This window comes from Ciconia boyciana, chromosome 7 (genome assembly GCF_034638445.1).
Source record: "Ciconia boyciana chromosome 7, ASM3463844v1, whole genome shotgun sequence".
Taxonomy (NCBI): domain Eukaryota; kingdom Metazoa; phylum Chordata; class Aves; order Ciconiiformes; family Ciconiidae; genus Ciconia; species Ciconia boyciana.
In genome coordinates this window covers 22308999-22336038 of record NC_132940.1, presented here as the reverse complement: position 1 = coordinate 22336038, position 27040 = coordinate 22308999, and the positions used below count along the sequence as shown (strand labels likewise).

The 27040-nt window shown below is 40.1% G+C and overlaps 3 protein-coding genes and 1 long non-coding RNA gene across 16 annotated transcripts in view; 2 read left to right on the top strand and 2 right to left on the bottom strand.

The window, feature by feature from the left end:
* The window catches only part of SLC30A7 (solute carrier family 30 member 7), a 34199-nt gene extending 33922 nt beyond the window's left edge, over window positions 1-277 (bottom strand). The window contains exon 1 of one of the 2 annotated variants that reach the window (XM_072867038.1): window positions 91-277. In XM_072867038.1, coding sequence (XP_072723139.1) covers window positions 91-170 — 80 coding nt within the window. In that variant the 5' untranslated portion in view covers window positions 171-277. The remainder of the gene's footprint in view (window positions 1-90) is intronic. The other variant, XM_072867039.1, reaches the window with a different exon arrangement.
* Window positions 278-423: 146 nt separating this feature from the next.
* On the top strand, window positions 424-9256 carry EXTL2 (exostosin like glycosyltransferase 2). 9 transcript variants are annotated; one of them, XM_072867047.1, is made up of 6 exons: window positions 424-1066; window positions 2215-2292; window positions 2750-2819; window positions 4096-4523; window positions 5936-6006; window positions 6610-9256. In XM_072867047.1, the coding sequence occupies exons 3-6, from the start codon at window positions 2815-2817 to the stop codon at window positions 7099-7101; spliced, it is 996 nt and encodes a 331-aa protein (XP_072723148.1). In that variant the 5' UTR covers window positions 424-1066; window positions 2215-2292; window positions 2750-2814; the 3' UTR covers window positions 7102-9256. The 9 variants fall into 9 exon arrangements, with proteins under 9 accessions (XP_072723148.1, XP_072723143.1, XP_072723145.1 ...); XM_072867042.1 differs by having other exon boundaries at window positions 2747-2819; XM_072867044.1 differs by having other exon boundaries at window positions 2105-2292; window positions 2747-2819.
* On the bottom strand, window positions 2117-12355 carry LOC140654078 (uncharacterized). Its single transcript, XR_012043341.1, has 4 exons — window positions 12123-12355; window positions 10848-10902; window positions 2364-2459; window positions 2117-2244 (listed from the first exon to the last, which is right to left on the bottom strand). It is a non-coding gene; the product is annotated as an uncharacterized lncRNA (long non-coding RNA).
* The window catches only part of CDC14A (cell division cycle 14A), a 59956-nt gene continuing 44919 nt past the window's right edge, over window positions 12004-27040 (top strand). For 2 of the 4 annotated variants that reach the window (XM_072867032.1, XM_072867034.1), the window contains exons 1-3: window positions 12492-12920; window positions 13506-13596; window positions 24684-24759. In XM_072867032.1, coding sequence (XP_072723133.1) covers window positions 12815-12920; window positions 13506-13596; window positions 24684-24759 — 273 coding nt within the window. In that variant the 5' untranslated portion in view covers window positions 12492-12814. The other 2 variants (XM_072867033.1, XM_072867035.1) reach the window with 2 other exon arrangements.

Sequence of the window (27040 nt, the reverse complement as noted above, 5' to 3'; positions counted from 1 at the left end):
GGCATCAACCTTCCCCAGCCCCTACCGCGGGGGCTCGGCCACGGCCCTGGCCCCCGCTGCGCCCGGCCGGTCCCGCCCCGGGCCGCTCACCTGAACCAGCCCGACACCTTCCTGAGCAGGTTGAGTCTGGGCGGCTTGTATTCATCGTCCTTGATGGAGAGGGGCAACATCTTCCCGGCGCCGGGGCCGCGGCGTGCCCGGCCGGCAGGGCAGGCAGACGGGGCGGGAGCGCTCCCCCCACGGCCCGCCCACACGCCAGTCACGCTTCCGGTCTACCACTGCGCGCCTGCGCGCCGCGACGGCACACGGGGCTGCGGGGGCGTGGCGGTGGGGGCGTGGCCCGGGCTGGCGGGGGAGAGGCCCGGGCTGACGGGGGCGGGGCCCGGGCTGGCGGGGGCGGGCGCTGCTGGGCCAGGTTGCTGGGGGGGCTCTGGGGCGCAGGCACGCGGAGCAGCGCGCGCTGCCCGAGCTAGCGCCGCTGCCGGCGAAAATCCAAACTCAGCTCCACCCCGGCGCGTGAGGCCTCATCCACCCCCGGCCAGCGGCTCGCCCGCGTTCTGCTCACGATGCCCAGTGCTCCCGGGGCAGCTGCTGCGGCAGCGCCTGGTACGGGGCTGGGGCGGCGGCCTGGCCCCCCACGGCCGGACCCGGGCTGCGGCGTACGGCCGCGCTCTGGGAAGCTGCGTGACAGCCAGAGCCGCCAGAGCCGGGCGGGGGGAAGCGCCCTGCCGGCGGCAGGACCCCGAACTACAAACCGGGGCCTGCCGGGAGGAAGCGGAGAGACGCCCCACAGGAAGCGGGATACGGCGGCGCCGCCGTAGCGCTCCGGCGGTCCCGCCCGGGCCGCCCCTGAGTCACCGGAGCGGCCTGTGCGGACGAGCCGAGCTGAGCCGCGGGGTGCCGGGCCGGCACCTCCTCTCCTCTGGCCCGCCCCGCCCTGTCCTGCCCTCCCGTGCCGCCTGCCGCCGCGCTCGCTGCCGCTGGTGACGCCTCGGAAGCACAGCCCAGCTGCTGGTAGCGCTTCACCGCTGGGGAAGCAAGCGGCAATACCGGCGCCCTCCGGAACGTGAGCGAAACCGTGCGGAGGGCGGCCGGGCTGGGCGGTGCGCGGGGGGACGGCGTGCTCTGCCCAGGAGGGGAAGCTGTTCGCTTCTACTGCGTGGCTGCATGTAATTGTTATGAAATGCTATTATGAGGTGCTGCTCACGGAGAGAGGGGAACCCGTTCAAGAAGTCTTCTTCTTGGAGTGAGGATTGAAATGCTGTATTTTGACATAGGGTTTTTATTTTCGTCAGTTTTGTTTTGAAGAGGTGTTCTTTACAGGGGGTATTGTAAGAATTTTTTAAAGAGGTCAATCTTGCATTGCAATTTCATAACTTAATTAGCAAAACTGATCAGCACTTTCTTACTGAAAGTGCCACGATGCTAATTCTAAAGATTTTATATAGACGTTTATTTTAATTAGGGAATATATAATAATATAATCCTTACTCATCATTACAGCCTACTGTATGCAACTGAGTAAATGCAAAAATGTATGGCAAGCCAGGAAGTCTCATTACCACAGTACACAACATTTATACTTTCATCTTAAGTATGCATTTAAATTTTAACTAACTAATGGTTACAGTAGTATTGGTAAGTATTGTGGTGTCTAGGTTGCAACTGGGGAAAGAGAATCTAAGGTTCACCTTTTTAAAAGCACGTATGACCAAGATATGGTGGTCCTCAGAAATGCTGAGTAGCTACTGCTGCCAATCAGTTTTAGAAGTGAGGCATGATTGTTTACACCTACAAAATGAAGCAACCAAAAGTGATTAACTTCTGGAAATAGTTTCAATGGCCTCTCCAGCCTCACAAAATAAGTCAGTGGTAAAACTGGAACTCAAATTTGGGAAGACCTGTATGTGTGGACATATTCAGATTGGTATCCACATAAATTGGCAGTTCTGTACTTTTAAGAAGTAACTTTATATAACCTAAACAAATTACTGTTACAAAATTTCACATATGTTCAATTATTAAATACAAGTTGTCACTCTCTAAACTTTTATAGTACCATTCCTAAATCAGAAATAAAAACTCCCTTTCTTTGTTCAACTAGTTTGAAAAGAACAAAAATCCCTCCAACAACCTAGGAGCCTTAACAGACACCAGTTTCTTAGGCTGCAGTCCTGCACCTTCTGCATCCTTCCTTTTTGTGCTTACACTCAGATTTGCATTCCCTTCTGCCAAGCTGCCAAACTGGATGGGAAGAACAAAATGCTGTGTCTTAAACCTCTGACACAACTGGTAAGCTTAGTGGAAAGAGAGTGTGAAGGGGATGAGCCAGAAAAGAAAGTAATTTTATTGGGACTACTTACCTGACTGTGATAGCCAAATATACATTTTAGTGGTGCCTGGTGAACAATACAACAGACTGTGAGGTCCTGGAGACCTATTTGTATCTGTAGTTGACCCTAAGGATGGAACACATAGACACTGCATTGGTACAAAGCAACAATTTCACAAGCAGACACATACGCTGTGCTTTTCTTTCTAACTAACTGGTGTACTAACTTCTTTCTGGAGTGTTCATTGAAAGGCAAAGACAATTATTCAACTGAGCAATAGGAAAAGGGGTTGGATAATTGCCAAAAATGCGTACATCGATCAGTAATTCAGAGCAACGTTTACTGTAAAAGAATGCTGGGTAGCATGTGGGATAACTCTTGATCTTCAGTTATACAGTCCCTTTAATTTCCAGCAGATTCAAAGATCACAAACAACTGTCCTGTAAAAGCAAGGGGGGAAAAACAATCCTACTTGGCAACAATGAGGTAGGTTGAGTGGTTTTTTAGACTAAAATAATTTACATTCATATTTTCAAGCATGGTATATGCACTGTGGAACAAAATGATCAAAACTTCTGTGAAAAAAACACACAGATACTCTCTCAAAAATTGTAATTGATGGGGCTGTCCTGAATCACTTAATTTGATCAGAATTCCCTGCTGAAAGCCTAGAAATTACTAATGGGAGTAACATGAGTAATATGTATAGATTAGTAACTGTTTAGTAGTAAGCTTAGAATATTCATCTTGTATTCAAGTCATACTAATCTTGCAAGTAAAGGAGGAAGAACAGACATGGATGACACATTTGAGGTGCAAACTATGGAATGCAGTGGCTGCTGGATCCTGCTGAGAATACAGTTTATAAATGTCTAGAGAACTGGGAGTGCTGCCTAATAGTCATGAATGTCGAGGCTGCCTTTGTACGAGCCACTTTTTAAGAGCTCCTGTTTAGCGCCAAAATCAGGAGGATCCAGAAACCCCTGCCTTATACTATGGCTGCTCCCCCAGTTAGCAGATACATAGCACCTGACATTTCCAGTTTCTGCTGAGTTCTAGATTTAGCAGACCAGCTGTTACTGATGTTGTTGCATTCCTACATTACTCCATTTGGCATGTTTCTTTTGCTCCACTTGTGTTAATAGCCTCAGTTAGTATGATCAGAATCATATTTTTCACGTTAGTAACCATTATCAAGCAGATATACAAACTATTGACAAAATGTCCAGCAAATCGGTGATAAAGATCGTTCCTTCTGTGTATGGTGCCTGAACAATGGAAAAAGAAAGCATTTAACTTCCTCCTTTCTGCCAGAGCTCTTGAGGAGGCACCTTCTGTCCCTTTTGTTTCCCAGCTAAGGCAGAGCTCGTGCAATGCTGAAAATACTGAATCTCTGTACAAATTTGCTTTCTAATTTCAGCTGGATGGGTTTGGTGAGGTATGTAAATGTTCAATCAAAAATGCAGTACTGAGAAAATAAGAGATGATGAACAATCTAGAGTTAAAGAATTATTCTAGATTCATTTTCACAGAACAATGACATACAAAGTTAACCAAAAAAGTGAAAAGCAAGTAAACATAGGAACTGAGTACCAGAAGTATCTGTCTTGATAGTTGAAAGTAATTGTCCCAAGTCCTAAAATCCTCCTTATTTATTTACTTAAACAAAAGTCTACTTAATATTGTGGCAGTTTTGCTCAAGTAAGGGAGATAATGATACATGGGATTAATGACTTTTCCCTTCCTGTTACTTGTTTTAAAGGTATTTTCACTTCTGTAAGCTTCCAGGAAGAGTTATGGGAATCCGCCTACTACGCTTCACTTCTGTGGTGATCATTGTCTTACTGCTTGTGGCAGGTGCTTTAACAGCTTTGCTTCCCAATATCAAAGATGACAAAATGCCCAATTTGAGAAGGGAACCAAAAACCCAGAGTCAGTCTGCCTTGGATTCATTTACTCTTATTATGCAGACATATAATAGAACTGACTTACTGCTAAAGCTTTTAAATCATTATCAAGCCATCCCCCACCTACATAAAGTAATTGTTGTGTGGAACAACATTGGTGAGAAGATACCAGAGGAAATGTGGAATTCCTTGGGGCCTCATCCTGTCCCTGTTGTCTTTAAAGTTCAAACTATAAATCGCATGAGGAACAGACTCCAGAATTTCCCTGAGCTGGAAACAAAAGGTAATCAGCAGTTTGTATCGCTACTGCTAATATTATTTTCACACTTAAAATCTGAATGCTAAAAGAGAGATGGTTTGAGTTATACTATGTAATAAATCCATGGATCTGTTGGGCCATGTAATAGAATGTGGGTAATATAGAAGAAACTTATGTTATGATATCAGATGCACACCACCCCCACCAGCAGCAGGCTAGAGGCTGTCAATGAAGAGTACGGAAAAACAGAGGGAAGTCAAATGCATTTCATGAGCTTTTGCATCCGTGTCTGTCCTCCATTTCCTTTGTCAGGCAGACATAGGTGGATCAGCCTCTCTTTCCTTTATAGTGTAAACTGAAATTCATAGTGCATGTATTTGTTGAGTCTCTGCATTAATTTGCACTTAAGTCATCTGATAAAGACTTGATTTAATCCATTCATTTTAAGACTAAGTTCTCAAGCATGTTCTGCTCTTCAGAGAAGCTTCCTCCCTAGCAGTCTGGCTCTCTATCTCAAATTATGCATCCTTTTTAAGGGTATTTCCCCCAGTCTTTTGGCTATTCATCTAATATTCTTCCTAAGCTCTTTCCAGGAGAAGCACAACAATAAGCCCTGTTTGTTTCAAGTGGAAAAAAACCCCATATGTTGCATTACAGACCTGACCTTACTCATGATTAGTAAAAGTAATTCTGTTTACTGCCCCCTTCCTAACATGCCTTGCTACTCAAAACCCATGACTTCTAAGAAGACACTATAAACTTCAACTTCCCAGGTGTTTTATTTACTGTAATAGGATTTATTCTGACTATAAACTTAAAAAGCTTTAATGCATCTGGAGTTCTGATCTAAGAATATCTTTCCTTTTCCACTTTCTGATAGTATTTGTCTAAAATTTGGGGCACAGATTCTCCATTCTGTAGTTAATCATATTGAACGTTGCCTGTGCAATTTATTAAGCTTGCTTGTTTAAAACTTGCAAGTAGTGAGGAGATGGGTAAAGTTTTATACTAAGAATCCCATATAAATCTCATACGCTAAAGAATGGTATCTAACTCTTCATTTTAGTTGTATTTTTACACAAGAGTAGTAGAATTTTAAGTTGGTTTGCCAAACACTCCCAAGTTTTCCAACACATATCTGTCCAGCTGTACTACAGATGAGCAAATGTTGCTGAGTTTTGTTACAGCCTGGCAAATAATCTAAAACTTAGGTTTGCTTCCAGTTACCACAAAGCTGCAACCTTGCTTTAGCTTTGAAATCTAATGTTTTCTCAGTCTACTTTCAAGGAGTTACAATTCACGTCTGCAATTCAGCTTGATGGTTATAGAAGTTTCACAGCTAACTTGTTGCATACTGTGCTGCATACTGTGCTCATGTATTTAATCTTTCAATAAGTTAAAAGTTTTTCTTTTTTTTTTTTTTTTCCTCCCTTCAGCTGTTTTAATGATGGATGATGATACACTAGTCAGTGCTCATGACCTTGCTTTTGCCTTTTCTGTTTGGCAGGTAATGTTTTGCACCTTGGCAGGCAGTATTTGTGAGTTACAATTGAGATTAATGGTTTTAATTAGAGTAATACTATATCATAATGTTTTACCATTGATTTTCTAGCTATAAAGTTAAATTTTAGAAGGCTTGAAGCATTGAATAGTAGAAATTGCAAAAATATTCAATAGTAGCTATACCTGTAATCTGTAACTTTCAAATTTTTAACTCTTCTTGTACATGAACACTGAAGTTGCTGGATGCTGAATTTATTTAAATTGATAGTAGGCTGCAAAACAAAAGTGTGTGGGTTTTTTCTCTGTAAGAGAAATCATCTGTAAACTTATTTTGAGTGCCAAATGTACAGCTGCAAATTGTGGATAGATGTTTCTTGGCACTACATGATGTGGAATGGGGCATATTGTGTCAGTTTTGCAAAACTGTATTTAATTGCAACATTTATGCAGATCAGAGGACCATATACCAACAATTTCATTCTTTCCTGACAATAATCTTGTGCTCCTCTCATTTAAGAAAAGCATAAATCTCTCTTAGGAAAATATTTAACGCACATTTCGCAGTGTGGGCTTAATTTTGATTTTTTAAATTTCTTTTTTCTTTCAGCAATTTCCAGAACATATAGTGGGATTTGTTCCTAGAAAGCACATTTCTACTCCTTCAGGTGTATACAGTTATGGCAGCTTTGAATTGCAGAACCCTGGATTTGGAAACGGAGATCAGTATTCTATGGTTCTTATTGGTGCAGCATTTTTTCATAGTGGGTATTTAGAAGACTTTCAAAGACAGCCAGAAGCTGTTTATGCCTTAATAGATGAAACTCAAAATTGTGATGATATTGCCATGAATTTTCTGGTAGCCAAACATACTGGAAAGCCTTCAGGAGTGTTTGTGAAGCCTGTTGATATAAGAAATTTAGAAAAAGACACTAACAGTGGCTATGCTGGAATGTGGCATCGAGCAGAGCATTTGTTACAGAGATCTTACTGTGTAAATAAACTGGTTAATATTTATGATGGCATGCCTTTAAAATATTCTAATATCATGATTTCTCAGTTTGGTTTTCCTAATTATGCCAATCACAAAAATAAAATGTAAGACAATGAATTTCAGGGGTTAGATGTTAAACAATACTCGGTGAATTGTACTGAGTTCAAGGAGAGAAGAAGGTGTAATTACTGCATCTTGGCCATCCTTATTTGTAGCCTCTGAATTTTTTCCATTTGGCTTTTTATATTTTTTTTTCCCTTTCTTACTAATTCTCCAAGGTAAGTTTTGAGAAAACTTAAAGAATATATACTAATGTTTAGTTGTGATAAAATCGTCCTCTTTCCTTAAAACCTGAAAAGCTATTACAATTAATTAGGTCAGTTCTTCAGAAACATGCAGGCAAAAATGCACCCATGCCCTTCAGTGCTTATGTTTTGATTTTTTTTTTTTTTAATATATGTATCTAGTCAAATGAGGTCTAGGCATATTTTTGACAGTTATATGTTGAGGTGCTTCCTTGCCTTCTCCCTCCTCTCCTCACCTCCTCCTACCCAGTTCCCAGTGAAACTATAGAAGGGCTACAGTAAACTGTGGGCCAGGCTTCTAGACTCCTGTACAAAACCCCTTTGATGATTGTATATAAGCTATTCTGTATTCTGAGATGTTCCTGAAGCTGCTATGAAAGTAAGCCAGAAAAGAGTACCTCACCTTAATCTCAGATAGTCCTAAAACCATTGCCTACAATATCTACTACTGCTGAGATAGTGAAAAATGATCTCTGATGTGGCTTTTTTTCCTATTCTTAATTTGCCTAGAGTTGCTGAAATGCTGCAAGCAGCTGAAAGGTAAAACCTAGCAGTTGGAAATGTCAGAAACATGAATACATGAAATATGAAACTTACGTAAGCAGCCAGAAGAAATGGATGGGATATTACTTACTGATACTCTCTATAGTACTTAGTTTTATTTTGATATTTTGCATGTACATTGTTACAAAAATGCGACCAAGAAAATCCTCACTTTTTAAAAATTGTCTTATTTACAATTCCTAATAAGAGCAAGCTGCTCTACATTTATTACAGAGTGTACATTTTGTAATATTACAGGTCTACTGTTTTTTTAACTACTCTTTCAAATGAGTATCTACTTTACTTTTTGGTTCTTTTCATCTCTGTTTTTGGTGGCTATGACAATGGAATTAAAATGTGCAATGAATGGGTAAAGCATTATAAAAAAAATATTTTAAGCTACAGTGATACTTGACAGGGCTGGACTATTATCAGTCTCTGAAATCCATGGCTTAACCTATAGCAAGAAACAGAGCTATTATTAACAGCTTTTGTTAGATTGGGACTCTAGTTCTGGAAACATTGTGCTAACATAGACAGGACAAACTTTTTCCATTGCAGTTACAGAACTTTTTTGTGGTACAGAGGAAAGAACAAAAGAGTGATTTTCCTGGATCACAGAGAGGAATCAAATCTGGCATCTCAAGTAGATTTAGTTTCATCTGCATCACCTTTTAATTGATTCTTAGTATCAGTTCAAAGGTATCAATGGGCAATCAATAACAGCTAATACCTGGTACACAAATAGCATCTGCACAAATGGTGTATAATTTTATCATTTTTTGTAATAAGTTAGCTGAACAAAAAGTGGTTGAAAAATGTGACAAGTTCTTTACAGCAGGGCTGATTCTGGGTGTGAGTCTCTGGGTTTCTTTGGGGGAACGGAGGATTCTTTTACCTTGTTCTGTCAGTGGTAAAGGCTTTGGTTTCTGTTCAGTGAAGTCTTCCTAGTACTTTTGCAAGATTTAAAGGGCAAAATCTTAAAATGACAATGTAGAGTCTGCTTAATTTTGTTGTAATAGTGAAAAGTAGCTTTTAATTATTGTGCTGTATTGGTAAGTAGTGTACAAACAGGTCTATGATCTTTCCAGAAACACAACTTTCTTAGTGGTAGTTTACTGCATTTCATTTACTTACTGGTCTGTAATTTCTGTTCTGTGCAGTATCAACTACAATTGTGAAGACTCACAGATGTTGTTTACCTTACTTGTAAAATGTGAAATGAACTGTCAACTCAGCCAAATCTTAGTATTGGGTTCTTTGTTGGGGGCAAGGAGTAGTTTTGGGTTGGTGTTTGGTTTGGTTTTTTTGTTTTTGGTTTTTTTTTTTCAGTTCTTCTGTATCAGTGAAAGAATTAATAGAACAAGCTTTTATTATACTGGTAAATTTAATTTGTACCATTGTCAAATAAAATACATAAAACAGAGTTGTGATATATTTATTTTCAGATTATTGACCAAATTTTTCAGTGTTTGATGTCTAAAGTAAGCTCACAGTTTGCATACAGATGAGCAGTACCAAGATTTCATTTTTTAAAAAATGTGTACTGGTTGGCACATACATTCACTTAATTTAGGTAAGGCCCACTCATGAGGAAAAAAAGCCATCAAAAAGCACAGGCTTAAACACTTAGGCTTAGAAAGCAAAGAAAATTCAAAGATAAGACTTCAGCTCTAGCCATAATTCATTGTGCTTAGGAACCAAAAGGGTTTTGTTTGTTTATTTTTTAAAGGCTGGTAACTTTTTATCCCTTGATGGTTATAAAAGTGCCTTAAGATTCTTTAATAAAATACATTACTGAGAATTTATATTTTTAACAAAATTATATGCACGTGATGATTTCTTCTAAGAGATTATCTAGATGTCATTTGGAAATATTTTGGAGTCTAAATGGCTTCATCGCCACTTCTGAATGTTCTGTAGAAATCAATGTTTATACAACACAGGATTTTTAAAATAGTATCTAAAAGATATATTTAAAAAATCCTTGTTGAAAAAATCAGGATACAGTCTTAAAACGATGCAACAGGACTACAAGAAAATTGCTTCTTTACCTACAGTTAAAAAAATGCCACAAGATGTCACTGTAGCCTTGATATTTGATATTGTCAAATGTTAAAAATTGGAATTTATTATAATAACAAAATTGTATGAGGTGAAAACATTCTTAAAGCTAGCATTTTACAAGGTGAAATTCATTAGATAATCATACTAAAAGCTATTAGACACAATACTGGAACTGAAAAAACATGGAGGTTATTTTGTACGTATTTTTACAGGGAAGAAGAGAAAGATTATTTTAAGTATTTTCTACTTTATTTTTTTTACAAAGGCTCTAGCTAATTGCCACAAAGGAGGACTTGCATGCCACCAAAACGCTATTTGTAATTTTGCAAAAGGTATATAAGCCGTTTACAAACATTTGACAGTGGGGCTTCAGTTTCTAGTCATGTTTGCCTCCTAGATTCACCAGCCTCGCTAGATGGATTTACAAATAATAGGCTTTACCACAAACTGTGCATCTAGGGATTCTAGATACTGGATAGCTAGCCTGTTACAGTGCTAGCTTACACCTTTGCTTCTGTTGCCCAAGATACCGTCGTTAAAGCTAATTTGAGTATGCTCATACAAACTCCCCTCAAGCAGAGTGCAGCACAGACTTAGAAATGTATGTTACATTGAACTGTAGGGAAACTTTGAGTAAAAAAGGGTGTTAAAAAACTATGGTTCTGGAGAAAATATATGGATACCTCTTTTCTTACACAGGATATGTTACCCCTTAGAGAATTGCTTGTAAATAAAAAATGAAATTTGATTTAATTAAGGGTTAAATACAAGTGAACATCATATAGAACAATACAGGAAAAGATAAACACATTGATTTCTATGAAAAGCAAGTACCCTCCAACCACCTTTATTTAATTTGCTGTTACAGAAGACTACAGTCTCAGTCTTGCAAGCATCTTGTATGGAATAGTACTTACTACTGAGAATGAGGTTTCTTACCTAAGTTCACACGACCAGGCCCAAAGAGTCATATTTAGGAATATTAGGTCTGGAGCTGTGAAAAAAAGGAAAAAAGAGGAATGTAAGAACACAGGTACAAATTATTAGAACCAATACCAAAAATAAATAAGCAACTACAAAACAATTGCATGAGATAAGTGTTTTCTGTAGTACTTCAGCTTATTTGTAAGGCTTTAAAGGTTATCTAGTGCTTATGACACTAGATTAAAAATTGAAGAGTCAAAAGTGTTTCACGCTCGTGTTTAGCCTCATCTGCAGACACACTAGAATGCATTATATGAACTGGTAGTTACAGTAGGTTATTTATAGTGTTAGGAAAACATGGTGATAATAATGCGGACCTCGGGGCTGCACATTGCTTTGTATTGTAATGTCTTTTTAAGGTGTTTCAAGGGTGGGGTTTTTTGTTTTGGAGAAGAATAGCATCCTTCTGCTTGTGTAGTTGTAAAAATTAGATAGACTGTCTGCTCTGTTTGGCACTTACTAATTCTTTCTAAAGGGGAGGGTGGTAGAAGAAAGGCATTTCTAACACTTTTAATGCTTCTATTTCCTTGGCAGTAAGTTAATTGCAGACTACAAGCTAATTCAGCTTTTGCAAATGAACCACCGGAAAGTCGATCTCTCACTTTTTAAAAATATCAAGCTACAAGTAATTTTGTGTAGTTTTACGACAGCCTTAGAAGCATATGTGAAACTCTTCATCGCTGGAAGACTTCCCAGGAAGTCATAGCTCGAGAGCCCATAGCTCGAACCAGTGCGTTAAGAGAGCTTCATGCGATAGGGGTGCGTGTCGTCCCCTTCCGTTCGCAAGCGGCTTCCCCGAGATCTTGCTCCCCCTCTGTTCTCCCCAGCAGACGACGCTCCCCGGCAGATACAACTGCCCCTCTGAGGGAAGGAGAGCCCAGCAGGTGACAGAAGCCCTGGCGGGCGGGAAAGGAGGCGCCTGTCTGTGACCGTTAGACGGGGGGCGCCGCAGCCGGGGCTCGGCTCAGGAGAGCCCCGCTCGAGGGGTGCGCCCGGCAGCAGCCCTCTCTTCACCAGGCACCGCTCGCTCATTGGCTGGAGACGTAGGAAGGCAGCTTTTCATTGGTGGGTCGGATTGTCTATCAGGCTAAACGGTGGTGCAGACCCGGCTAGGCCGGGCTCCGCGGGAGGAAGTGTCCCACGTAGGGGAGAAAGAACTCTGCCGGCGCAGTGCAGCGCCTCCCTTCTCCCCTGAAGCGGCCTCTTGCCCAGCCTGCGCGGCTCGCTCACCTTCATCCTGAGCTGGACCTACACTGCTGAGGTACTAGCTCCGGCTCAGGTCTGCTTCCCGCCGCTCAGGCCCTGCGAGCTGTACCTGAAGACCCCTCTGTCTCCGTGGGGCGTTTTGCCACGGGCCGCCCTCAGGCGGGTGGAGAGGAGAAAAAAGTGCCGCGGGGCGCGGAGGCGCTGCCGGTGCCCGGAGAGGGCCGTGCTCCACCGGGAGGTGGGCGTGAGAGCAAGGCTAAGGCGGAGGGCGGGGCTGTGCCGGGTGCAAAACCGCTGCCGGGCGGATCAGGGGCGCTGGCAGGCTGCCTGCCCGATGGTTAAGCGCTGTGAGGCGGAGGGCGGGGCTGCCGGACCGCGGGGGCTGGCGGGGGAGGGCCGGTCACTCGCACGCCTCGGCTCCGGGCCGAGCGAAACAAAGGGTCGGTAACGCGGTTGCTAGAGTGCCGCCGGTCGCCTGGTAACCGCCCGCTGCCTCTATCCGGGGGCGGGGTGGAGCCGAAGTCCCTGCGGGCTCCCGCCTGCTTGCTCGACGGCTCGCCGTGTCCCGGCGCTAGTTCTCGTCTCCGCTCCCGTTCCTATGCGGGCTGCGGCAGCAGCGCTCCCAGCAGCGTGGCCCCTGGCGGGCGGCCCCTCCGGGCAACGGGTCGCTTCCCAGCGAGCGCGTCCCAGCCCCGCCGGGGCTGTCCGGGAGCGCCATGAGTTCGGAGCCGTCCCGCGCCTCTCTGCTCCGCGCCCTGTTTAAGATGGAGCCGGCGGCAGCCGCCTCCGAAGTGCTGGGGGGAGCCTCGGAGTTCGTGAAAGGTGAGAACGGGCCGGAGAGCCCTCCCTGTCCCCTGGCCGCGGGGGTCCCGCTCGCCGGAGCCTCCCTCAAAAAGGAAACCTGCTGGCTTCTTTCCCGTCTTCCCCACCTCCCTCCCCCGGCTCCGTGGGCTTTGCTGCGTGCCCGGCTCGGCTTCGGCCCCCTTTGCCTTGCGGTTTTCGCGAGCTGCCTGCCCCTCGGCTGCTGCGGGGCACGCCTAAGCGGTTCCTTCCTCCTCTCTTTTCCGGTAAGAAGCGGGCCCGGCACCTGTTGCTATGTGTTGCTGTGTTCTGGGTCAGAAATCTCCCCCGCTCTCCCGAAGTCGCTCCTGAGGGGCGTCCGCCCGGTCAGAGCGGGGCGGGGGGGGGTCCCCGTGGGCAGGGCCCGCGGGCGGAGCGGGTGCTCGCGCTCCCGCCACCGCTCACGCAGGAGAAAAAGGATCAGCGGTGCCTCTTCCGCTCCTGGGCCGCGGCGGGGCAGGACGGGGCCGCAGGGTGCGGCGCCCACCGGCGGGGTGACAGGCGTGCCGTGGGGAAGTGGCGGTCTGCTTTGTCCGTCCTACACTGCTGCCCTTATCTGTCTTTCAGATCGGTTGTACTTCGCTACTTTACGAAACAAACCGAAAAGTACTGTAAATACCCACTACTTCTGCACTGATGAGGAACTGGTGTATGAAAAGTAAGTGTTGTGATCTGTTGTGTTTTGCATATTCAGAGTGATCACCTGAGATTCTTCCCAACACACTTTAATACTATATAGAATATTTCTGCCCCATTTAGTTACTTGCTCAAAGCATGAGTATAAAGTTAGCCTGAATGTATTTATACATTAGCTGAAACTAGTTTAACAAGACTGCTATTTAAAAAAACCACAATAACAGCTACAAGACCAGTTAAATGGCTTAAATTGTCGTTGAGCTAGGGGAAGGATATCTGAGCTTTGTAAGATTTGTTTATAACGTGGAGAAGAAGATCTCTTAAGACTAATTGCATCTTATTAAATGTCTTAAATAGAAGACTTGTTTGGTATGAATAGATGAAACAATAGTTTGGTTTATATGTATTTTCCTGTATAGAGAGTATGAAGTGATCACCTTTTATACAGAATCATAAGAATGCAAAGCTTAAATGTGCTTTTGAAGGACATCTGCAACTTTTTTTATAAATCTGCAGAAGGTTTTGAGATTAGCACTTCCTGTTGGCTTTTGTAGCTTTGGAACACCAGAAAAAGTATTTTCCGTGAAGTAAAAAGCTTCATGTGTTTGGAAGGCACTGACAGCACATAGAAGGTCAACAGTAAAATTTATTGTAGTGTGAATACTATTAAAGGACATAAAATTCACTAAACAAACAAAGTAATTGCTCTATGCTGTGGTTAAAAAGTAGTTGCTCTACACTGTGTTCCCAGATCAACTGTTTCACGTGCGATAATATATCTAGTCACTTGACAAGGGGTTTGCTGCAGCACAAGTGAAACAAAAAATGTGGTCTTATTTTAAATATAACTTTATTTCCGTATGAGTTGAAGAACTTGTGAGCACCAACCATTCTTCCTTCCCTTCTCCAGTGACTTTAGTGCTGCTTCTGTGAAGGCGTAAACCAATCTTCCTTGGTTTCTAGCTTTCTTTCTATGCAGAGCTTACAGTTTTAGGGTTTCTTTTATACGCATGTTTTTGAGTCTTCATTATCTTAAGCTGTGTGTCTTCTGCTGGAGTTCCCAAAGTTGACTCCTGTAATTAACTGCTTGGGTTGGAAGCAGGTTCTGTAATGATCTTTAACTAATTTAGGTTGGAAGGGACCTCAGTACCCTAAGGCAAGGTTGACCTAATATTAAAAGCAGAATTCAACTGGAGAAGGTCCTGAGCAATTTGTATTATATGAATATGTTCCACTTTCTTTAATGAAATAAAAATTTGATCTTGTATCTCTTCTAAGACTTCTATGTTATGCTTGACCTGTGGTATTTTGTTCCTAATTCTTAATATGCTTCTAGGAAGGATGAAGGAATCTTACGTGGGATTTGATCTTGGGGGTGGGAAGGGGGAGCAGTTCTGTAGTCTGTTAGTTACAGATGATTGTACTAACCAAGGACTGTAACTGGGGTATTTTGTGTGAGGACAGTATCATATTTAAAAAGTACTGAGAAATTTGAGGGGTGGAAAAAAGTAATTTTCTTTAACATGTATAAAGGAAATTCAGTAAGTCTACTCCTTAACCCAATTACCTGTTAACCATGTACCAGGGTGTAAATTGATACCAGATATAATTACAAGGTAATGGAAGGAAGCAAAGTTTCCTTTATCTTTAGATGTGCCCTAGAAGATTTTGGACGTGTGACTCATGGTGTATTTTCTGAATTGATAGTTCCTAATCTATTTGGCCTTTTTTAAAGGTATCATCCTGTATTTGATACTGTAATAGTATCCCCTTTGTGCTCTCAAATTAAAATACTAAAACATAATATGAGGTAGAAGTTAAGTGACAGTTACCAGGTGGTATGAATGAATCTTGTGTAATAATCTCTCTTTTACATAACAATGCTATGAACTTTCCCCTGATATTTGTATTGCAGCACCCATCACTATCAGTGCATGCAATATTTGGTAGTAAAACCAAGCCTGATCTTGTTTTTATTTTTTCCTCTCCCTTTTCCCTCTCATCTCCAAGGAAGTTTATATTGTCTCAGGGAAGTAAAAGTAGGGTCAGTAGGGTCACCATTTTATCTTTTTTTCAATATCTTTCTGAAATTGGAAAGCTAGAGGAAAAATGAGGAATAGAATGCAAGTCTTTTGGTTCTTGGGGAAATACTGATTTTACTATAGCTTCCCTTTTCCTTATTCTCGTCAGTGAGCTTGACATCAGTCTGTTATGTTTTGCAGGCTGCACAGCAAAGTGAGGGGCCTGACATCAGGGGTAGTCTGTAAGCAGTAGTGGAGTGTAACTTTAATACACCAGATAAGATCTTCTGCTAATTTTCTGAAAAATGCAGCGTTCTTTCTGAGAAAGTGATTAGAAATATTTGTTACATGATAGCAAAATAAACATTTTGAAGGGAGTTTTGAAGTGCAGTAGCTCAGAACAGTGCTTTCCAGAGTCTTCATTCAAAATGGCCTGCCGGTGCTGTTCTTGCTGATCAGAATTTCATGGCCACTTCTGCCTTTTAATCAAATGAGTTGTTCAGATTGTTAGGAGGAGGAGAATAGATGTCTACTCAAGCACAAAATCCTCAGCACCTGTGAAGTATGTAAGTAACTTTGTTCATATGACTGTTTATTGACTTAATTTGGTTTAGGTGTGGCATTCTAGTGACAAGACAGATACTTCATTGTGCATGGAAGTAAACTGCTTTTCTTTGGGCTGTTATTCTGTTAACTTTAGTGATAGCTCTTAAGTATGAAGTGTTACAGAAATTTATTTACCTGACTTCACTGAGGTGTCAGTTTGCTTTCACTGAAGCAATATATGATCTGAAAACCTCATGAATGTGTGGGTTCAGAGGTGTCTGATTACAGAGAGCGTGTTACTGGATCACATAGTACTTATCTCACTGCCTCACTTCCCTTTTTTCCCCCACTCTTGAAGAGACATAAGGAAGTAGTAGTGTACATTAATGGTATACCCCATTTATTAAGCAAAACAGCTGTAGTGGTAGTTCTAATGGTTTTGGAAGTTTTGGTCTGATAAATGCTGACTTGCTCTTGCAGTTTGTCATGTGATTTATCACTAAATTGTACACAAAGTGTGGTTATGTAATCGTGAGTACTTTAGCCTTCAGTTTTCACTTGAAGTTGTCAACTGTTCTAATGAATTCATAACACTGTCTTCACTTATTTAAACATTCACACTTTAAAAAATAATAAAGATAAGCTTAAATGCTTTTAAGAACATCTCAAATGCTAGCTGACTAGAACTCGCTACTACAACTGTCACTATTTTAGTTAAATGTGCTGCAATTTAACCTTGAACCTATTATGCTAGGGAAATGGTATGTAAATTCCTCAATTGAGGGAACAAGAAACTTGAATGAATTTATCCAATTCTGAATTCTCTTTTTTGATTGTTCTGTTTCTGTAAGATTTTGTCAGCCTCATTCTGAAACTCTCTGAGGTCCCTCCTGAGAAAGTCTGCACTACTACTTGTAAGGAAATACAATCTTTCAGGGTAATATAGTGCAGGTAACTGTTACTTCAGGAAAACGGAGTTAATGAGGAAGAATCCAGCTTGATGAAGACTGTCATTTGGCAAATAGATGAGCCTTGCCTTGACAAGACTTCAATTAAAGCGTTAGGCGCTAGTAAGAAGCTTTTTATTCTCTAAGAATAGTGTCTTTCATGTCTCACCTTTCAGTAAACAGATCTGGGTTGAGAATACTACACTTGACTGGTGAACTTGGCTTTCACATATTTTTATCAAAGCAACTTTTTATGTCCTTTTTATTGTTGAGTAGTTTTCTCAAAATTAAAATTTAGATAATGAGAAACAGGAACTTCTTACTGATAAATTATAATGGCAGCTTTCATAAATCATAATAATTTTATTTGGTCATTTGCTTTGACTTAGGATCTCTTGTATAAACAGCTTTTGCAGATCTAGTCTCTGACATCCTGTGAGCAGCTGTAAAAGTAATTAATATGATATTCTCTGTACATCCTATGTTTTACACTAAAACTTTCTTTCAAGCCATGGTCTGTTACTTGCCCATTTCACAGCAGTCTTAATGTTAGCTATTTCTTTGAGTTCAAGCAGCAGTAGAATAAGAGTCTCAGATGCTTAGCTACAACAATATTAAATGAGTACTGTTTGGACTTTGACTTGTAGGACTTGTTTCTTTCACTGCATGTGTGTATGCAAAGAAGCAGTTTCTCTTTCCTGTGAGAAGAATAAGGGTTAACTTGTTTAATTTTACTTTGGCTAAATGCTTATTTTCTGTGGCTATCCGGTAACAGTACTTGCATAGGAAACCTGAACTTCTCCACCATTCTGTGGCTTATATCACTTGAAAGGAAAAAGAAAACTTAAACTTAGCCTTGTTAAAAACAAACAGAGCTGTCTCTTCACACAGAGAACAGGGAGTTCCTTGTTCATATCAGTAGCTTTTAAAGACTTGAACTTGACTATCAGATAACTTAGTAAGCAAAAGTCCACAAAAAAAAAGTTATTAGGAAATTTCCTGACTTCTAGCTTCTATCAATGTGAATGTAAATACAGAGCAGAAAAACTTCGTATACTAATACCAGCTTGCAGTTGAGTATTAAGAATAGTACTCCAGCTTTATTTTATTCTCCATCTTAAAATGAGAGATTTTAATTTCACTGCAAACAAGAAAATCAGAAGATCTAAGAAAGGGGAGTGTCAACTTTTCCTTCAGATATGAACTACTGACATAACTTTATATTTGAAACTTGTAAAGTACTACCCCTTAACACCTGCAGTGTTCTCTCCAGTCCAACGGTTTCATAAATTTTATACCTCCACAGTGCTTTACCATATCTGTCTTCACTTCTTCATATGGAAAGGATAAAAGCAATTGCCAAAAAGTATTGAGGAATTCTTTTTTGTTTGCAGTAAATGGGTACCAGGATAAAACGGATCTGTTTTCTAGGCTCCAGTTTTATATTGGATGAGAGTGTAGCTTGATTTAGGAAACCCCTTATGAGAAACTTGGCCTCTGTTAAGATGAAATTTTTTTTCCCCCATAGAGAGTAGGGTTTTAATGTGACCTGAAGATTCTTCTATAGGGAAACTTTTTATGGGAGAACCTCTTCACTGATACTTTGTTCTTGACATCAAGGAGCATTGTATCAAAAATGAATATATCTGGAATAGCTATTTAAGTATCTATAATTTGGATCTATGAGTCCTTGTTGGATTTTGAAGAATCAGGATCTTAAGGAGGATTTGGAACATTCAAGGGGAAATGGAGTGAGTACCTGGTGTTTTGCATAATCCAGAGCCTCTGTATTATTCCTACCTTCAGATGCAACCAGTGAGGTGATATATAATTTCTAGGGTTATATTTGCTGTATCATCCTTCATCTATTCAGAAGTGTGCAATCCCTAAGTAGTTTTAAGTCTTAGGGATTGTGTCTCAGCCCAGATAAGAAAGCTCCTAGCAATTCACATGTTACTGGAATTGGTGGGACTAGAGCAGAGAGACAGTGCCGTTAAGCATCCCACCTTTGTTCGTGTGCTTGAGAAATAGGAAGGAGGAACACACTCTAGGAAACAGGGGTTGGAGAAAGAAGACTGAATAGGTAAGATTTCCTGACCAGCAATTAGGTTGTAATGAATGTGTGGACTGATAGTCTTGGCTTTCATCCAGAAACTTTGTTGCATGTAAGATGTGCTCAGCTTATGATTTGAAGTATTTATCTGTAGTAGCCAGTTGGCCACTTCTGAGGTAGCTGGTTCTTGTACTGCTTAATGGCTAGATTCAGAGCACATGCAGCAAGGGCCTTACAGTGCAGTGGCCTGAATGTTCCAGTAATCCAGCCTAGAAAAGGGGGAGAGAAAAGCAAGTGGAGAATATTTCTTATTCTAATTGAGTCTCATTGGTTAATTTTAATAGCAAGCTGGATCTTTGTAAAATGCTGAAAAATTAGTTTAGTTTTGCAGTTAGGAAGCTGTATTTCTGCTAGTTCCTGAAGGTCTTGTGGTTGTTAAATGTTTTGGTTTGAGTAATTGCAAGCTTGGGGTGCTCCTGTTTTGGCAGGAAAAATTACTTTATATGGTTGCTAGTCTTCAAGAAGGCAAGCTTCCTACATAAAGGAGTAGTTGTACTCCAATTCTGATGTACATACTCCAGAAAATTATTGCAGTTGTTAAACTGTGCCTCTGTTTTCAAGTTAGTAAACCAATAATTGAGTAAGCTGCCATGCAAGTAATGTCATCCCCTCTGAGCATTACTGCATTGTTAGAACTGACTTGGTGACTCTGTCCTATTCCCTCCTCCCCGCCCCCATATGGTAATTAGGCTTTGGACCATATTCAAACTATTGGAAATGCCCACAGCCTGGTAAGAATGCATGTGTACCCTCGTGTTCAGTGTAGCAATAACACTGAACTTACAGTGGTCTGTCAACAAGAAAAGAATCCTGAAATAGCTGTTCAGATAGGAATCTTCTATCCTTTCATCTGTATCTCCATTGTTGTATCACAAAATCGTAAGTGAATGGCGGTGTAAAGCTGCTGCTTTGGTGTGTTCATCTGTGGAGAAAAAGTATCAGGCTTCTGGGGTAAAGTATAAGTAGTGCAATTTATCTTTGAAAGATAACTGGATACCTTGGACATAAATAGATTGACTGTGATGTTAATATGGAGGTTATCAATTAATTTCAAAATCTGCCAGGCTATAGTATTCCTTCATTAACCATAACCTGGCTCTATCGAGTAGTTCAAGATATGAAAGCTGTTTATCATTCTTCTGCTGTACTAGGGTCAGTGGTATTCAAATGCTTAGTAAAAAGTGACTTTAGCCAAGTCACTTAGTAAAAAGTGACTTGGACACCTTCTCAGAAGAGGTGTCCAAGGCTTGAGCTGACTCATGGCACCTTCATGTAGCATCCCATGGAACTGCAGTCAGAAACAATGTGAGTTGCTGTCCTGAAGAGTTGTGGACTACATTTCTTTCACCATTAAATTTCCTGGAAGAACATACAGCAACTGCTTGCATGACAGAGTAGACCAACGAGCTCTTTATGGGCTGGCCTTTCTAAGTGGATGACCATTCCTGTGATACAATACAGCAAATACCTCAGATCTTATGCTATAAGAACTGATAGGAAGGAGTGTTTCTATGAGTCTATTCTAAGGAGAATACAGATACAAGAAACCTATGCTACTGCTTCCAGGTAGCATTATGATAGTATTTTTGAAGTAGAGTATTTAAATATTCATCTAGTATATTCTGGGGTTTCGCTACTTCTTAGTTTGAGAAGCATAAGGATAGCAAGTTTCCATGGGATGAGGGGGAAGAATAATTTAAGCTATCATCTAAGTACTTGATTAAAACAAAATATAATTAAATGTAGATTAATACCATACTTGCCTTCTGTTCCTCATATGTCGTTCCCACCTCCATTGTAAATGACTGTGTCTCTTAACTGGCTTAAGCTTCAGAGGCTTATTGTGTATAAATTGTGTAACGGATTTCTTATTGTGTATAAATGCTTATTAACACATCTAGATACAAAGAAAGTCTATTACCTGTAAAAGAGATGGAAGTAAAATAATATTGGGTAGATTGTTATCAGTGACTATCATATAATAAGATTTGATTTCTTTTATGTTTTTTTATCTTCAACTTTTGCCAGATAAAATTCTTTATTAAGATGATGATTTGTTGTGTCATTTCTTCCCCATTCCCCGTAGCCCCCATTTCCCATCTTCCACTTATATTTAACTCTATGTCAAAATTCTGTTCTTAAGAATAAAATCCTCTGCGTGAGTCAGGAGCAAGTGTCACTAATTCAAGTACAAAAATGGCCTGTATACTAAAAGTAATGAGAGTGCCTAAGATTAAACCCTTCTGTTTAAACATGTCGAAACTGTATTTAGTTCTAAGGATATAAATTGAAGAAGGGCTTTGTAGATCAGAGTTCATTGGCTTCAATACAGAGCCTTGTATTATCTTTCAGAGAACTCTTTGATTTGAAGGTTTGTAAAGCACTTGTTTCACTTAGCCCCATTAAAAAAAGGACATTCAAGCTTATTCCAATTTAGAGGTATTAAGTGGAGAAAGTTAATATTATACATGTAACAAATAACCTTTCTCCTTCACATATCTACCACAATGTTTTACCAATGAAGCCAATGGCTGGCTTATACTGCCTACATGGTGTTATGTAAATAACTTGGGAATTGCCAGTGTTTGGTGTGTGGGTAATAATGCTGGTGCAACAGTGACTGAAAGTGCCTTTCCTTTATGATTGTGTTTGGATTCTGAGAAATATCTTGTTTCTGCAGCATAGACAAACAGTGATAGTACCAGAATCTTAAACATTGACACGTCGTGTCGTTTGTACCCCCCCCCCCCCCCGTGTTAAGGGAAGCACAGCATACTTAATGATAATAAGTGATGGAGAAATAGTCAGTCTACGATTGTGACATCTTTAGCTTGGTGGCTTAGAGAATCTGAATACCTTTATTTTGTAGAAATATAACTACTTCATGGATAGACTCAATAAGTGTGTTTTATCCTTATCCCCACCAAAATAGTAAGTAATTTGTTGTGGATAAATTGATTTTAAAATTCATTTTAATGTGCCTTTCCTACACTTGAGTTTAATCATGTGGAAAAGTAGAATTGGATATATGACTTCATATTAATGTACTTCTAGCAGATAAATAGTAATAAAAACTTATCCTAAAGCATGGCTGTAGTTCTTCAGTGCTTTAGATGAACTGTGTATTCAGTTATATCTTTGAGCTGATCAAAGCTACTTTGCTCACACTGGTTTAAAAAAAAAAGTATTCTAGTAACTGTTATATTCCACACTTTTTCACAGTGCTTTTAAAAGTATTTTTCACTAAATAATCTTAAAATCCTAAATTCTACTCTTCCATTGTATATTTAAGTGAAAGAATACTCTAAAGTTAATGGAACAAGATAGGGTTGCTTTTTTGATTTAGAGACGGTGTTAGTGCAGCAGAATGGGAAGAGATGTTAGTAAGCCTTTTATATGGCTTTTCTGAGGTACATTCACTCTAGTGTTGTTAGAGCCCCAGTTTTAACTTACGTCATAACTCATACTTGTCCTTCTTATTGTTGTTTTTTTTATTTCATCTCTATTAAACTGTATGGATGTTTGGTTTTTATTTTTTTTAAATAACTGTAACCATTGACCATATCTGGCAGACTTATTTAAGAAAAGTGAGGAATTCTAAAGTTACACACTGCTTTACTACCACTGAGTTAGTTAACTTCTGTGCAACCTACAAATAAAGTCCTACAGGTTGGACAGCTTAGTCTTTGACCCAGCTAATGAACTTCTGTAATTAAACATTATGTCAAAATATTTTGTCCTGAAGGGTTGAACTGAATCTTAACAAACAGTTGTGTTGTTATTTGATATTCTAAAGTAGATGATACTAATATCATTGGTGTGGCAGGCAGGCTACGCATTTTAGACAGTGATCAGACTAATGTAATTGTCTCTTCTTGCACTGGGCTTGGCTTTTTTGTTTGAAGGAATGTGGGGAGGAGGATAAATGAAGTTATAAGCACCAAAAAGATAGGGCACTCCTACTTCATTGTTGTGTCCACTTAGAATAGCAGAATGGCTGAAGCTGGAAGGCAATTCCAGAGATCATTTAATCCAACTCCCAGGCTCAAAGCAAGGTCAACAAGAGCACGTTGCTCAGAGCCTTGTACAATTGGGCTGTGACTCCACAGGTTCTCTGAGCAACTTCTTCCCAATGTTTGACTGCCCTCAAAGTAGAAGTTTTCTTCTTCTCTTTAACTGGACTGTAATTAATTGTCCTGAAAAATAAACCCTCTTCCATGGGGAAGAAACCTTGAAAAGGTACTACCACCTATTTTATAATCTGATTTCAGTAAGTTTTTTCGCTCCTTCAAAGCCTAGAAGTCATAGAATATAGTTACCTTTTTCTTTTGTCATTCCCCAAATAACATGCATTCAGATGCTGATGGCCTGTTTAGTTTGTCAATAGGCAAGTGTCCTGTCTCTTTTATCGAAAGACTTAAGGCAGAGCAGGTTAAAACAGTTATAGTCTATTTTCACTGTAACTTATAATGTATGCATCAGGAAATTTTCATAGACCATCAAGATAGACTCCTACACAGAAAAAGAAAAAAATTGGAGAAAGCTTGCAACTTAAATTTTGAGCAATTTTGCACGATGGGTGGGGAGGGAGAAAGCTCTAGAAGGTGTCATTATACGTTGCTTGCATAAAGCCTGCTGTGACTTGTAAAGGTGCCTATATGACGGGTTAGCTAGGAAGAGCACTGTGTATCCCTACCAGGAATTTACTTTTATTGTGCAATAATTTTCCTGTACAGACTACTGCTGCTAGCTTTTATCCTAAGGACAGTGATTGCTGCTTCAATGGTAATATGAATGTTTAAGAATAATCTAGAAGAGAGAAACGTGAACAATCAGAAGACATTAAATAAATAATAAATTGGAAGAACAGCCTGAAGACAAGAAGACTGGGGGGACGAAAGGAAACATAATTATATGTAAAGTGTATATGTAATATGTAATTTCTGCAATAGTGGAAGATGGGATAAAAAGAAATAAGCTTAAATTTCAGACAGAGATCAAGACTGGACGTTATTAGATAAATTTTACTACCCATAAGAAATTCTATTTAGCTTATTCTTCATAGTATCTAATGATATATTTTCATCTTAAGCAGTTGTAGAACCTTTTATCTAGGATGATATCAGCGTGGCTTAAAGGGGAGTAGATCATGTCTTGAAGTTCTTCACTCTGTAGTTTTGGCCAAAACCAGACTGGATATCATGGGATGAAGAAAAAAATTCTGTAGTTAGTGTGTGTATATAATGGAAACAGTACTTACTGGAGCATCTTAAACTGAAGCTATAAATGCTTTCAAATTAATTGTTTCTATTGTCATTTTAAATGAATTGATAAAGAGCTTATCTGTTGCACCATAAATATTGGCTACTTGATATCCCCGAAAAGCTACTGATTTGCAGCTTTAACTATCAACAACATGCATGTTGAAATTTACTTAGCTCTTTTGTATAAATAACACATTTTTTTGTTCTTTTTCTCCCAGTTTCTATGGAGATTTTGGACCTTTAAATTTGGCGATGTTATACAGATACTGCTGTAAACTAAATAAGAAATTAAAGGTAAGCTTTGTTTAAAAACAATGTTCCTATATTTTTGAGTTTTGAAATTAAATTAAAATGTATTATCTAGTTTGAAAGTGGTTGTTAGGTGCTCATTATGTAGATGGTTACTACTAAGCTTTAAGGTTATTCTTTGTTCTGAATTCTTTTCCCTCTGAAGAATGGAAAAAATGAATATGCTGTCATTGTTGCTTAGCAGGTGAGGCACTGAAGGATGTGTTCACCTTTTTTCATAACCTTACAGTTTCAAGACAATAGTAACAAAAAACACTCTGGATATTTCATGGGTTTGCAGCTAATGAAGTGGGTATGCTGGTATGAATTACTGAAAAAACAGATATTAAAAAACCCAACCAAACAAAAAACCTCAAACCCATGAACATGAACAAAACATGGGCCCCAAAATCACACTATTTAAACTAAATCTCACTCAGTGGAAAAGTTAAAACTTCTAAATCTCATTCAATTTAATAAAATGTTGCTTCTAATAAGTGTTACGGAAATGTGTGTTTACACATATAAAAATGGTTCCTTTTTCTGTCTGTCTTGTAGAAGTGTCACTCCCTATCAATTAATTTGTAGAAGCTTTCTTATTTTCTTGCTTCCATGTAATGATTGTTGATTCAAGGCAATTTTGAGTTGCTCTTCACTAGAGATAGAAAACTTTGGTATCTTCTTTGGATACCACAGTAGCTTTTTCTTTTGACTGCAAAGTGTTGGTCCTTTCTTTATAAAGTTGTCTAGAATCTGTAAATGCAGCAGTTAATTCTGAAGATCACCATGACTGAGTTTTGTTCTAACAACACTGTCCTGGCATGAAACCACAAGCCTGATGTTTAGTTTCTAGCCAGGGTCAACCCACACCTGGCAGCTGCTCACTCACTCCCACCCCAAACTCAGTGTGGGACAGGGAAGAGAATCAGAAGAGCAAAACCAAGAAAAACTTGTGGGTTGAGATAAAGACAGTTGAAGTGGGGAGAGACAGTGGGGGGAACAAACCAAGTGGTGCAAAGGCAGTCACTCACCACCTCACACCAGCAGACCAATCCCTGGCCAGTCCCTCAGCAGCTGCTAATTTAGAAAGACTGCTCCTCAGTTTTATTGATGAGCATGATGTTATATGGTATGGAATATCCCTCTAGTCAGCTGGGGTCAGCTGTCCTGGCTATGTCTCCTCCCAGCATCTTGCCCACCCCAGCCTACGCGCTGTGAGGGCAGACAGAAACAGAAGGCCTTGATGCTGTGCAAGTGCTGTTTGGCAATAGCTACAGCATCATGCAGGCTGCTATGGAGAAAACCGAACTCCATCCTAGCCAGACCCAGTACACTGAGCACATAGCTGTAGATTTAACCTGGTCCCCAGATTCCTGTGACAGTGACTTGCAGCATATATAGAAAATTTATCAACTGCAAGAAATAAAACAGATGGTTTAATTCCAAGGTACTAATTACTATCACTTGTGTGCAAATAGCAAGGAGACCCTTCACTAAATATTAGAGATTTAAAATCTTTATAATATAAAATACTAGACCTGTTACTGATAGAAGGGGAAAATGGGACGACAGATGTGGTAACATTGGCCACTGTTAAGAAGATTCCTGTATCAAAAATGACATGTTCTGGGACTAATGTTTGCTGCACAAATGAAACCATTATGCAAGTTGATTCATGCTATCTGCTACTTCTGGGGGCATGCTGACTTAAGGTCAGGGAGTCCTAAGAGGAGGTTCTGCAAATTGAGGAGTTTGTAGAGTTGCTATAACCTTTTTGCAAAAAAGTGCTTCTAGTGAAAATTTACATTGCTTCTTAATATAGAAAGTTAGTTGTAAATAAAAAAAAATTAAACTCTAGTATTTCTAATTTTGAATGCCCATGTTCATATTGGGAAAACATTGGATTTGCCATTTCTGCATTAATACTAAATAGAGCTTATAAATACGTTATCTTATCACCCTATTTTCCAGTGCCGCTGTCCCATTCAAACACATGACCAATGATGCTCACTCACTAGGAATCTGTGGGTTTTTTTTTACCTTAATTCTATTTGTGACCTTATATTTGAGTTATTAAAGACTGTAGAGAATGCTTGCTCTGTGAAGCAGTTACTCCAGAGAAGAACCAATAATAAACCTACTATTCTAACTTGCACTGTGCCTGTGAGAACTAGAGAGATTAGTTCTGTGTTTTCCAGATTCAAATTGAGACTGTGATCAGTTTGGGACCTGAATACAGTCTCGTGTATCGCTGTTGAAGTGCACCTTCATACTTTTATAGGTGAAC

What these genes read in the sequence shown, in the direction of transcription:
- EXTL2 (XM_072867040.1), top strand. Translation starts at nt 1,192, where the DNA reads ATGAGGTGCTGCTCACGGAGAGAGGGGAACCCGTTCAAGAAGTCTTCT. An exon ending in TCCTACTTGGCAACAATGAG is followed by an intron (nt 2,820 to 4,095) that starts GTAGGTTGAGTG and finishes CTTGTTTTAAAG; the next exon opens with GTATTTTCACTTCTGTAAGC. An exon ending in TTGCCTTTTCTGTTTGGCAG is followed by an intron (nt 6,007 to 6,609) that starts GTAATGTTTTGC and finishes TTTTTCTTTCAG; the next exon opens with CAATTTCCAGAACATATAGT.